Source organism: Eublepharis macularius, chromosome 3 (genome assembly GCF_028583425.1).
Source record: "Eublepharis macularius isolate TG4126 chromosome 3, MPM_Emac_v1.0, whole genome shotgun sequence".
Taxonomy (NCBI): domain Eukaryota; kingdom Metazoa; phylum Chordata; class Lepidosauria; order Squamata; family Eublepharidae; genus Eublepharis; species Eublepharis macularius.
Genome location: NC_072792.1, coordinates 55,843,749 through 55,857,541, shown reverse-complemented (window position 1 = coordinate 55,857,541; position 13,793 = coordinate 55,843,749). Strand labels below are relative to the sequence as shown.

The 13,793-nt window shown below is 41.2% G+C and overlaps 1 protein-coding gene across 1 annotated transcript in view; it reads right to left on the bottom strand.

Moving 5' to 3' along the window:
• GABRG3 (gamma-aminobutyric acid type A receptor subunit gamma3) overlaps nucleotides 1-13,793 on the bottom strand; it is a 523,442-nt gene that overhangs the window by 224,061 nt on the left and 285,588 nt on the right. Inside the window, exon 5 of the mRNA XM_054974373.1 lies at nucleotides 11,563-11,645. Within this exon, the coding sequence (XP_054830348.1) occupies nucleotides 11,563-11,645 (83 nt within the window). The remainder of the gene's footprint in view (nucleotides 1-11,562; nucleotides 11,646-13,793) is intronic.

Sequence of the window (13,793 nt, the reverse complement as noted above, 5' to 3'; positions counted from 1 at the left end):
GTTAACACAGATACTGTTGAAGTTAGAAAGCTCCCCCTGAAATTCATTCCTACAATTAAAAAAAAAACAACAACATAGGAAAGTCACTTCTGTCACAGCCTAGCCCTCTGTCTCAATCCTCAGCTGCTCTGGCTGCCTCGCTCCACCTTTTGGGTTTTTGTCTTGCACGGAGTTTTGCAGATAACTAAATGTTTAAAACCTTTACTTTTAAGCCCATACCCTAGATTTGGGGATTTCTTTTCCAGTAAAAACTACATCCCAAACCTGGCTCCTTGTCCTCCACCCGCCCCCCACCCCCATTCCCTCTTCCTCTTTATTTCTCTCTATCTGTCGGCTGGTCCTATGCTGTCTTTTAGTGCTGGCTCCCTCTAAAGTAGCCTGCAGCAAAAATTGGTAGATTTCTCTAGGCATTCCCTTCACAATCAAAGATTATAAGTAAAATAAATCTTTAATAACTACATATAAATCTTAGAAAGCACAGGTAACTGGGAACAATTTGAAAAACAGAATCAGGCAGACATCTGACACATGAAGAACATGTGTCAAGAGATGCAATGTTAGCTGGGAAGGGTAGTTTAAAAAGACAGAGCTGGCAGTAATTAAGTAATGACTTCTTAAGGAGTGGATGGGATCTGATACTCTGCATACGCCATTGAGCGAGCTGTAAGTGAGATAGAAACATTATTTGAATCATCATATTTGTAACTGCTCTGAAGAAGGGGATACCGGAAACGGGACCTCTTGCTGGCTGACCCGTTCAGTTACAATTTAAAATATGTTGACTTTGTGCAAAATGTTCTGAAACATTGTTTGGAGCAACATATATGTGCTTTGTATATACCGTAATCTGTACCCACTTAGGTGGAGGCTTTTCTTAGCCCTATTTGAAGTGATTAGGTTTCTGCAAAGAAAACATTGGGGTTTGGCTTGAAAACCTCCCCATGTTAATTTCTTTTGAAGTACATGTGCCCCAAAACGGCTGTTCTATTTGAATTGGATGTTTAATGTTGTACGAGTAAATTTTGTAAATTTTGCATATAAGAGTATTGAATATTATTTTGAGTTGTATTAGTTAGTTGGTGACCGTTATATTTGTTGTTTTCTAGTCCCACACAGTTTTAGGCTGGAGAGGTGAAATTGACAGAGCCTTCAGGAAGGTGAAGTTGAAATTAACAGACCCTCTGAGGAGTGATCTCCGATGGCTCTGTCTTTTTAAACTATGCTTCCCGGCTAACATTGTGTCTCCCTACACATGATGAATACACGCTGAGGCATCTCATATAGTGAGACTCTGACATTCCTCTCCTGGGAATGTGTTCAGGAATGAGCATCTCAGTACAGCCTAACAAGGTCTGTCCATGATAGTATAGCCTTGACACACAACTCCAGTCCAGGCTAATGTTTTTTTCTGCAGGTTGGGAGTTCCTTTTATTTAACCTAATTAGAAGTTAGAGGTCTCAAAGCATCCCTCCAAGCTTGCTCATAGCCAATCAAGTCTGGCTAATGGAGATTAAAGTGCCAAGAGTAATGCTCACTCAAGCTCTTGACAGCTTGGTCAAATGGTGCAAACTAAAACTGAGATTCCGTTTCCTTTAGTTAGCTCATAGATCACCATATACCTATCTCCCCTTTCTGGAATAAAATTTAGGATTCCCACAGATAAGCCTATGTTATTCTAAGGGTACATTTATCTTCTCATAACAATGTTTAGTTCTGACAAGAACAAAACATGCTAGTATCTTTGCCATAGATATAGACTTCTGAGGATCAAACTAGACATGCAGATTTTGAAAGAGTTGGGTCCGGATTCCTCAGACCCAACTTGGGTTCCCTACAACCACACAGCAGCTGTGGGGAATGGCTGTTAAAAAATAATAATAAAGGAGAGCCCAAATGGCCTCAGAACACCAGCACAGGGGAAGGAAGAGCTCTTCCCTTTTCCCTAGGCCATTTCCTCTGTTAAAATAGTACAAGGGAAAGGATATTTCCTTGTTTTTACTGCTTTGTGTGCACGTGGAGTAGCAAAAACAGAGACCCCTCCTGCTTGTTATTTTGGAAAGCAGCTTGAGGGGGAGAGGCAGAAGCCTTTTCTCCCCCCATTTTGATGTTTTGAGGACATTTGGGCTCTCCTTTATTTTTTAACAGTCATTCCCTACAGCTGGACCCAACTCTTTAAAAACCTGCACATTTAATTGGATCCTGAATCACCAGCAATCCTACAAAAACCTTCACAAGCTTTGACGACTCCACTACTACAATGAGTTCCACAATCTAACAGTAGAACAGATGCCCACCCCAGCATGGTGACCTATCACATGCGGAGGAAGAGCAGGCATGAGTATGCTGGCTCTGTCCCCTGTTTCCATGTTCCTAGCTGGTCTGCTGCAGAGTTTGATCATGTGCTGGAAGTGGCCATGTGCACTTCTCCTCCCCACAGTCAGCAGTTCCGAAAGCAGCATTGTTGATTATGGAGGGGGGTGTACACGCCCCCCACTTTCTCTGCATGGTCACACTCTGCAGACATCCAGGCAATTATGTAGAGGGCTTAGACTGGAGTAACTCTGCTTAGGATTTCACTGTAAGTAGGAAGCCAGAGAGATCTCATATGGAAAAGAACTTTTCAAAGTGGGTGCCACCAGTGAGAAAGCCCTGTTTCATAGCCTCATAGCCTCATCTTGGAGAAGCAGAGACTTTCCTGTTCATCTAAGTGTACTGGGAGGAAGTATGAAATGGGCCCAGACCAGCATCTCGCAAGAATACTGAAAACTTCTTCATATAATACTTTATTGAAAACATTGCTGGACCAAGTTTGGTGTAGTGGTTAAGAGCAGCAGGACTCTAATCTGGACAACCAGGTTTGATTCCCCGCTCCTCTGCCTGAAGCCAGCTGGGTGACCATGGGTCAGTCACAGCTTCTCGGAGCTCTCTCAGCCCTACCCACCTCACAGGGTGATTGTCATGAAGATAATAATAATACACTTCGTAAACTGCACTGAGTGTGGCATTAAGTAGTCCTGAAGGGCAGTATATAAATTGAATGTTGCTGTTGTGATGAGGAGGAAGAGGAGGAGGAGGATAGGCCATTTTTTGAAATTGTTGATTGTGCTGTACTACATTTGTGTTTTAATTGCAGCAGCATTCCTTTTACTAAATACAATATAAACAAATGAGCTTATTTAGAAGAACGTTCAAGTATTACATTTCTGTTTCATTTTTTAAATTATTTTTTAAGTTTTATTAAAACTGTAAAACACAACTATAAACTGTTAAACAATAAGCACACAAAATTTAAAAACATGCATAAAGTCAAAGCAAGTAATAAGTAACAATTAAATATACAAAGATTTATAACTCACAAGAAGTCTATGTTAATAATGAGTAGTAATTATACTAAGTAATGCTTATTACAATCAGGGCTCATTTCGAGGGGAAACGCACAGGAATGCAGTTCCGGCAGTTCCCCAAAGAGGTCACATGTCAGGTGGACCCGCCCACCTGACTCGTGGCCATTTTGGACCCATTTCGGCCTGAATTTGCGCTGAAACTGCCCGGATCGGGCCTCTGACGGGTGATGGATCACTCTCCTGCTCATCAGCGGCCCAATCCTGACTATTTTGGGCCCCCTTTTGGCCACTTTGGGCCCAATTTCGGCCCTGCATGGCCAGGATTGGGTCCAAAACAGCCAGAATAGGTGATGTCAAGGGGTGTGGCATATGCAAATCAGTTATACTAATGACACGCTTCTGGTGATGGCAAGGGGCGTGGCATATGCTAATGAGTTATGCGAATGAGTTATGCTAATGAGTTCCTCCAGCTCTTTTTCTACGAAATGACCCCTGATTACAATATAAGGAATTATAGTTGATCTAGTAAAGAGAGGGAATTCTTACAAAGTACACTAGATATTCTATGAAACTAAGAGGTATTTTATATATTTGCATATGTATGAAAAAATTTTGGGACGGGCACGGAGCTGTTATATTCCAGATATTCAAAAAATGGAAACCATTTCTCCATAAAATTAGTTGTTCTTGGGAAGTGTTCTACTTGGTAGATTTTATCATACAACTTTTCCGATATATAATGGTCCCAAATTTTTTTTGCCAGTTGTCAATTGAGGGGGTAGCCTAATTTCTGTTTCATTTATAAAGCACATAAGGAGGAAGTGGAATATATAGTGTGAACAGTGTTTCTTTAGTTTTAAAAAGATGCTAGTAGGCACTCCTATATTGCACTGATTTCTACTAATTCCCATCAGGATTTGGATGAGTCCCCCACCCCTCCACCCTAGAGGGCTGGCACTCAGTACCAGTGACTGCCACAACTACTACCACCACAACCACAAACAATAACAACAATGACCTTGATTATGAATATTAATTGTTCAGGAATTTGGCACAAACCAACAAGCACAAAGTGTTCCCATAATTATATAATAATTATATAATATATTAACTTATTGTTATAAATTCAGAACTAAAAAAATTATTAGTTAAATGAAAGCCACAGAGTTACAAATGAAGAAACAATCTCCAGTGAAGAGTATTTTTAAAGGGGAAAAAAATCTTATTTCTGTTTAACAGCTGTTTGTTTCATGCAGACTGAATGTAACACAACAAGTCGATTACAGAGAGTATTTACCATGGTTTTAGCTGTTATGGTTATATTTGTTGTTACCATTATCATTATTTGTATTGTCGAAGGCTTTCACGGCCGGAGAACGATGGCTGTTGTGGGTTTTCCGGGCTGTATTGCCGTGGTCTTGGCATTGTAGTTCCTGACGTTTCAGAGTAGAGACCCCCTCACCAGAGTAGAGACCCCCTCACCTCTGCAGGAGTATACCGTATACCCTGCAGCTGTGGACAAGTTTACATCGGGACCACAAAGCGTAGCATCCAGACAAGAATAAAAGAACATGAAAGACACTGCAGACTTGGACAACCTGAAAAATCAGCAGTGGCTGAACATAGCCTAACTCAAACAGGGCACAGTATCTTATTCCAGGACACCAAAATACTGGACAACACTTCCAACTACTTTGTCAGACTGCACAGGGAAGCCATTGAAATTCACAAGCATAAGCAAAACTTCAACAGGAAAGAAGAAACCTTAAGAATGAACAGAGCATGGTTTCCAGTTCTGAAAAACACCAGGCTAACAAAACATTCTATCCCCGACAATAGCCCTGCAGAGAAGATTAGCACATCAAGTACCAATCCATATGCAAAAGAACCTCCTCAGGATACAGTGAAGCCTCCCGCCATTAGCATTCCACACCCTGGGAAACTCTTACAGGATGACTCAGCTCAACCCCACCCCTCCTGAGTAGATACAAATGACCTACATCTTTTCCACACTGTGACACTGAGAGATCTCTGTCTTTTGGTGCTACACCTCTGAAGATGCCAGCCACAGCTGCTGGCGAAACGTCAGGAACTACAATGCCAAGACCACGGCAATACAGCCCGGAAAACCCACAACAGCCATTATCATTATTTGCTGTTTAGTGTAGTGGTTGAAAGTGCAGGACTCTAATCTGGAGAACCGGGTTTGATTCCCCACTCCTCCACTTGAAGCTAGCTCAGTGATCTTGGGTCAGTCACAGCTTCTAGGAGCCAGAGTATTAGTAGTACCAAATAGAAAAGGGTCCAGTAGCACCTTTAAGACTAACCAACTTTACTGAAGCATAAGCTTTCTGACGAAGAGAATTGTTGTTGTTGTTGTTGTTATTATTACTTTGTTGTTTTGTTGTTCAGAGTATTTTCATGACTTGTGCATGCATTGATATGAAAGTAAAATGAGTCTGTTCTGCCAAAATCCAATTAAATGAAGGGATCATGATATAATAGGATCAAAATCTGAATGATTACAATAATAATTATTCTTGCACTAAGTAGACAAAGGAAAGCAGGTTATTGTGCTTTGTCTGCTGAGTGCAATGACATAAGACTCTAGTTAACCAAATTCTAGAACTGCTTAAACTTTAATTCCAGCATCAAGTTCTGAGACACATTTGCTTGCACGTACAGTTTTGGTACGTGCAGATAAGAATACTGAAAAATCTGGTGGCCAGTTTGTGTTGTATCCACTGAAGCTGTACACAAATGTAAAATCTGTGGGTTGTTCTATTTGGCAACATAGTGACCACACATGTATCAGGACAATCTCCATAGGAATGGTTGGGAGGCTCCCAGTCCATGTGGATGTAATTTCTGAAGAGGACTAAATATTAACTCAGTTAAACCCAAACAACAGAACAAGGGCAATATGTACCCTGTGTCAGCTCAACTGGAGCTGAGTAATTTCCTTTCTAAGCAGGACTGTAAGCCAAATGGTTTGGATTGTTCAACTCCTTAATAGACCTGCACGTTAATATCCAATGCAAATATCATGCTCCCTCTGAATTCATAGCTGTGGAGATTAGAAGAAAGTTGTTTTTGTTTTGCACAATTTATTTCTGCTCAGACATTTTTTCCACATAGTATGTGGACTTATTCTTCTTTGCTGTTCTTTATGTCAGAAACATAATATTCATCACTCTGAATTCCTTCAATCCTAGCTCAGAAACTACATCTCCCATGAAGCTTTAGGAACACTTTATTTTTATCTCCAGCTACAATGAGGCCTAATTACTGTAACAGCATTTATAGATATTGCCCTTTCTTTCTCTTTCCTTTCACTGTCTCCTCTCTTTCAGTTGTCTTCTCCCTTCCAAATAGGTTAGTTTCTCAGGGAAAGGATCTGCAGTCCATTTTTTCTTGATGTTACCCTCTAAAATGCCACATACCGTGTAGTTATTATTATATAACAAATCAGGCTTACTGTTACAGTGAATCTTTAATGAAGACACTTCAATGGAGCAATAATTAATCAAAACGTCCATTACTTCTACTAATGAGGAAGCAGTCCTGCACTGGCAACCCAGAGAGAAGGTTGGCCCAAACCCCTGAGGTTGGGTGTAAAAGGGGAGAGGGCTGGCTCTTCACCCAGATCCTCCTCCTCACTCTCTTCACCTTCCAGTGGCTTCAGGAGGGAAGGGGTTTGAGCTTCATCGTATTCCTTCTCCTTCCATCAAGTCATTCCCTTCACCCTTCTTGCCATCTCTCTGAGCAGCATCAAGTCAGGAGTAGAGATGAGCACGAACAGAAAAAACAAACAAACATGATGTTCATTGTTCGTTGCCATCCACGAACAGGGACTCACAAACAACTATGAACATGGTCCTGTTCACGAACATGTTAGTGGTTGGATGTTCATGGGGGCCAGCAGGCTCTCCTCCAGCCATCATCCAAGTTTGGTCAAGATCCCTACTGCACCGTTCCCAGAAACCTGACCTGAGCAGGCAGCAGGAAAGGTACCAATAATAAATAATAGCTTGGCCCAGAGCCTGGCAGCAGCCCTGGAACTTGAAGGGGTAGATCCCTATCCCACCACGCACAAAGAAAATTCAAACTCCAATGCACTCTCTCTATCAAAATGCCAACAGCAACTCTCTCCCTCTCCACTGCAAACTAAGCCAGAGCTGGGAGCCCCCCTCTCCCCTGCTCTTTGGTCCCTTGTAACAAATTTGGAGCTCCACACTTGAAAGGACCTACCTATCAAGCTAAATTGGTCTTAGATTGGGGTTTCCAGGGCAACAGCAGGAGTTCAGACAGAGTTCAGACAATCCCTGCCTAGGTTGCCAAGGGAATTGATTGCAGGTGCCAGACTGTCTGGCTTGATGAACAGCAACGAATGAGGCTTATAATGACCACCTGTTCATTTAGAATGGAGTCTCACGAACAGCTTGTTCACGAACAGCAGATTGGGCTTTTCATGGCTTTTTTTTGTTCGTATTGCTGTTTGTGCCCATCTCTAGTCAGGAGGCAGGAGCAGCCCCAACCATGTTGTTCTTGATTCTGGCAACTTAAATAGCTCCCAGCAGCCTCTGCATGTCTCTTGCCCTGGATCCTGTTCCTGCAGAACTACTTACCCTCTCCTTCCTGGATGGTGGAGCCCCCCATCAGTACCCCCTTGTGGCCCAAAGCAGTTGCAGGCTTTTTTTGCTTCTAGTTCCTTTGGGCTGCCATTGGGCCATGTTGGCATTGCCTCATTGGTCAGTTGGGCTGTGGTGGCAGGACCACAGTTGGGGGCAGGTGCCTTGCCTGGCTCTAGATACTATCATATGGAAAAATCTGAGAGAAAGTTTGTATTAGAGTGCTGCAACAGACTGGAAAGGTTTGCTTCAAGATTAAACACGTCCCCTCACTTTTGTTCCAATGGGCAAGTCCATTGCCCATTGGAGCTCCATCCCAGCCACTTTTCAGTGGCTTTGGGAATCTCTCATCAGGCAGATAATGGCTAGTCAGAGAGCTCTCTGATTCATATACTTTATTTTGCATTTCCTTTATAATACACAGAGGTACCTTTCATGGCACCACAATATTCTTTCATTAAAAATGCATCATTTTTGGGAGCCAAGTGTTAAATACCTGTGTTAACCTCAATTTTTCTTCTGTTTTAATTTTAAAATGGTGATTGAAGGTCAATGACCTCATTTAAATACTGAACAGAAATATCACCACTTCATTAGGAATATGAGCAAATGTAAGAAGCTTGTCAGGTAAATAACAATGTTTCCTAATAGTTCTGCAACAGCTCTTTACAACTAAGATCCACTCTTCCCTGAATAGACCCACTCACACGTTTGTGTTCTCTGTAGTTCAAGTATGTTTGTCTGAAAGGCTGTTCTTTCTCAGAGGGGTTTGCGTCTTAAGGGCATTTTTTTTGTAAGTGATGTCTGATGTTGTTATTGATCTTGAAGTTTTCCTTGTAAGAGGTATTGTGTCTTTATTTTATGGTATTTTAAAAGTGATAACCATATTTTAAAAAATTAGTTGTTAGAACCCTCCAATGGAGGAGAGTCAAAACATAAAGGTTTTGCTAAATCAGTCAATAATAGTTTTGCATGTATGAAAGTCTGAATGTTTTTTGTTCTTTTAGGCTACTAGCAATGCAATCCCATGTAGAGGTACTCCAGTTTAAGATAATCGATTTCAGTAGTCTTAGATTGGAGCATAAGATTGCACTATAGAGGAGGAACCCTTCAGTTAGTAACAAGCAGCTGCATTTCTATCCTCTTGTACTTTCTTCTTGTCTCAGGACATTTTTTTCATATTAAATCCCATGGAGTGTTGATAAGGCAGCCAATTCATAGTTATTTCTTCCAAGCACTTTAAATTTTCATATTATACTTGTAACATTTTTGAAAGCAGTAAAAACATCTATGCTTCTTGAGGTCACAGCACTGAATGCACAAACTACCTTTTTACACACATGAGCCATGATTTCCCCAAAAAGTACTTCTATATACATATTTTCATTGAAATGCTGCATGAGAATCTTTCCATTCAATTGTGCCCATTGTTTGGAACTATGGAACACATTTGGAAACATAAGAATTGTCCATGGCAAAGTGTCTCTGATTAAGTATTTGAAAGTACGTACAGTTCTGAAGCAGACAACCAGCCGAGCTGATCCCACGTACTGCAGACTGGTTCTATGTAATGGTGGCCCCATATAAGTTGCTGGCACGAAAATGGACTAATGGAAGTCTCCCTTCTGTCTTTGTGTATTACAGGATCCAGATTAACTGAAACCATACACCACCTCCTCCCTTGAGTAGCCTAATGGACCTCTGTGATCTAGCAAGCCTGGCTCCTTATGACAGACCCTCCCCCTTTCACTCCTGTACTCTGAGGCAGATTTTCCCACCAAAATCCAAGTTTGCCTGCTTTGGCTGAGTAACCCCAAGTAGTGTCTCTCTATTGGCAGTTTTAAAATTCATTTTCTGTCCCACTCTGATAAGCAGTTATAATTTTGGTTTTTTAGCCCAGCCCAGAAACTTGATGGGGGGAAAGCAGGAGCCCTCTTCCTCTGTGTTTGAAATGGCACTGGAAACTTTATAGCATTCAAAAGAAGCAGCAACTTTATTGAACAGGCAAGGATGGAATAAATAGAGTCAGGGAATGAAAAAGGTGAGGTAAAATTTGTTGGTAGAACAGAATACTCTTTAAGTAACAGGCAAAATAGTTTTTTTTAAAGCTTAGTTTCTATGTTCTTAATCCTTAATAGTGAGAGGCATTTTGTTTAATACTTTGGTTACAGCAGCAATGTTTCTTCACAGAGTTCCCTTTTACAACTCAGGTTTTCTGATGTTGATTCAAAACTGTTTTCCCTTTACACCAGATCTGTGGTCCTCCTCAGAGCCAAACCTCCTTTAGACACTGGGAAGGAATTAATCTTCTTCACCAAAGAAGAATTAACCCTTCTGGCTTGAATGGGAATCTCCACTTACTACCCAATAACTCTTTGCCAAAAATATACCCTCAGTTCTATTGTGGCTGTGTAAACAGGTTTCAGCTTGTGTTGGCTTTTATACTTGGAATTCCTAACTAGAATTCCTCCTCAAGACAACAATGTTACAGTTAAGGCAAAAGATTTCTTTCCCCTCACTCCAGAGGGAACCTGTTTGACCTGTCCTCTCAGGCTCTCTCATACATACTCTCCTCAAAATCCTGTCAGTGACCAACTGTCCTCCTGAAGGCTGGTTCTGACTGGCCAATCAGAGAGAGGAGGGAGCAGCCTGTTAAACAAGTTCTCATTCCTGGCAGTTGTTAATTCCTTCCCTTCCAGCTCTCTGATTGCTGCATTTAGGAAACCTTCTTTAAAGTGCATTCAGTCACACTCCTCCACAATAGATACTGAACCAAGCAGTGGTTATGAAGAAATGCAGCAAAGTAGATTACACTTTGAAAGAATTACTGTCACATTAACAGTGGTTTGTCTTCTTGAAGTGGTCTTTTATGCATTTTATTCAGGCAAACACACAATAAAGAAAGTATCACACCAACTGAAACATGGCTAATCATATTAGATAATATTTGCAATCCCAGTCTAGAGGTAGGGCTCCCCGTTATTTAAGATATGGTATCCCTAGAATGTTCCTGTTGGAAGCAAGGTTACTTCAGGATCCTTCAACAATGACAAGATTTGATGTCTCATATATACAAAAAGACAATACCCTCTATTCAGAATTGGCAAGCACATAAGCAATAAAAGTAAACATCCTTTGCCTAGTGATGATGTTATATAACTTTGATTTACAAAGAGAAGTTGCAGCTATGCTATGTCATAAACCCTTCACACATCTGAAAATGAATGGCTTTTATTCATTGCTTAACCCACAACATGCTACATTTAGCTGGTGATCTTTTGGTGTTGCTGTTGCTTTATTATATATACACAACACCTTGAGTGAATAGACCTTGGAATCAACTTCTGGCTCCATTTTGAACTACGAATTATTAATAATTCTTGCATTTTGTCACAATGCTGCAAGCTGGAAACAACTTGCCACAGAGGCAGATAGGAAAGTATACACATTCATCAAACACAAAAATGAATACTTTGATCCAGTGCCACAGTAAAAAATCTGAAGCACTTATCAAAACTAGCAACTTCATGCAAAGCTTTGCAGATTGTAGATATATATATACTATAGATGGTAGATATATTACTTACAGCTGGAGAATACCAGTGGGCATGAATGCTTATCCATTGGGAAATTATGTAATTGCAGTTGGCATTCAGCATTGATGGTAAGCCTGTGGAGAAATCAAGTAGCTGTTACTGTGTTCATATGATAAAAAGCTTAAAAATGAAAATGTATGGTGCCATGAGAGCATTTCCAAAGGTTTGATTGTTAAAAGTGTTCTTTAGAAGTTTGTTATGGTATAGTTTCTTCTACATATGTAATATTATGTACTGCACAATTGCAGGCTTCACAGTGTGAAGGAGCAATGAGGTATCATTCCTTTCCACCATGACCTCAATGAACATGTAAGCCAGTGTTTTACAACCAGGGTTCCACAGAACCCTGGGGTTCTGCAGGACATTGTCAGGTGTTCCATGAGAAATCCTGGAACAAATAAATAAATGAGTAAATCTTATATTGCCTTTGGATGTGAACTTTACTTTGATGTTTGAGTATACTTTTTGATTTGATATTTTTATATATGAAAAAGTAGATAACACAACAAAGACAGGAAAAATGCTTTACAATTTTATTATAAACTGACTTTTGAAAGAGAGGGAGAGAGAGCAGCTTTTTACAAATAAATTTTCAGATAGCCGGCTTAAGGTTGACTCAGCCTTCCATCATCCCGAGGTTGTTAAAATGAGTGTCCGGTTTCCTGGGGGTAAAGTGTAGATGACTGGGGAAGGCAATGGCAAACCACCCCATAACAGAAGTCTGCCAAGAAAACATCATGATACAGCCAGTTTGGTGTAGTGATTAAGAGTGTGGGACTCTAATCTGGAGAACCGGGTTTGATTCTTCACTCCTCCACTTGAAGCCAGCTGGGTGACCTTGGGTCAGTCACAGCCTCTAGGAGCTCTCTCATCCCCACCCACCTCACAGGGTGTTTGTTGTTGTGGGGATAATGATAACATACTTTGTAACATCCCCCCATGGGTCAGTAATGACTCAGTGCTTGCACAGGGGATTACCTTTACCTTTACCTAATTGAATTGCACTCCCTGCCATCAACTTTTCCTGGCCTGTAAATGTTCTCATAGGTACAGGTTCCTTGGGATTATTAATTTAGGGGATCCTCCACAGAAAAAATATTGGGAAACACTGATGAAAACTATAGCCTCAACAATGAAACCTGCTCAGGGAGAACTATCACATGAGCAGCACCTCCAGATGAACAGAAGGCACAAGGCCTTCTGCTGGCATAGCTCTACCTTTCCCCTCTACCAGCAGCCTGAAATGCCCCCAGCCCTGTTACTGGGGGTCCTCTCTCTCTCAGGAAAAGTATTTTGCAGGGCATTTCAGGCTGCTGGTGGAGGATAAAGTAGGAAACCCCATGCTTTGCAGGCAGAAGTATTTGCACCACAGAAACGTTAGTCTGGATCCAACTCCATGGCCCTTTCCGCATGATCATTTTGTAGTGGTTCAGTTTCCACTCTGCTTCCCATGATCTTGAGAGATCCGCACATGCAAAGGAGTCATAAAACACAGAATATAATATTTTCCATCTTCCCCCTGAGTTTTCCCCTTGCGGGCATTCAATGACTTTCCCCTGAAGCCACCTCTGAATCACCCCTGATGCATCCTTTGTGTGTGCAAAAGTCTTAGTCCCTAACTGTGTCTCCTCCGCCTTTCCATTTCCTGGGTGCTGATTGGTTGGCTGCCTGGTGGTAACCACTCCCACCCTCTTTTGCTCTCTGAACTCCTTTTCTGCCATTCTTATCATTAAAGCAAGGTATGATTCATAATGCCACTGCTTTGTTTGCTTCCTCTCTCCTGGCTTTAAAAGTGAGGGAAAATTCCTCCCTCCTGATGCACTCTCATTTATTATTTTTTTTAAAAGCCAGGAAAGAGTTGTAATGTTGTTTCTTCATTCGTTTCCTCCCTCCTGGCTTTAAAAGCCAGGAAAGAGTTAAAAGGGTCATGTTGTATTCACTTCCTTCCTCTCAAGTATGCACACACTGGCATGTTTCAGGATTCTCCTAATGCCAAAGAGAAAAACAAACAAATATGTGTGTGAATAGCCAGGGAGGGATGAAGCATTTTGCACAGATGTTTGAGAAACGAAGCAGCAGGGAAGTTCTCTTTTTTGGCTTAAAAAAAATGTGTTTATAGCTGGGAGGGAGGAAGCCAAGCAGCCTCTTAACCCTTTCATGGCTTTTAAAACCAGGATGGAAGAAGCCAATGAAGCAGCAACATTATGTCTCTTTCCTGGCTT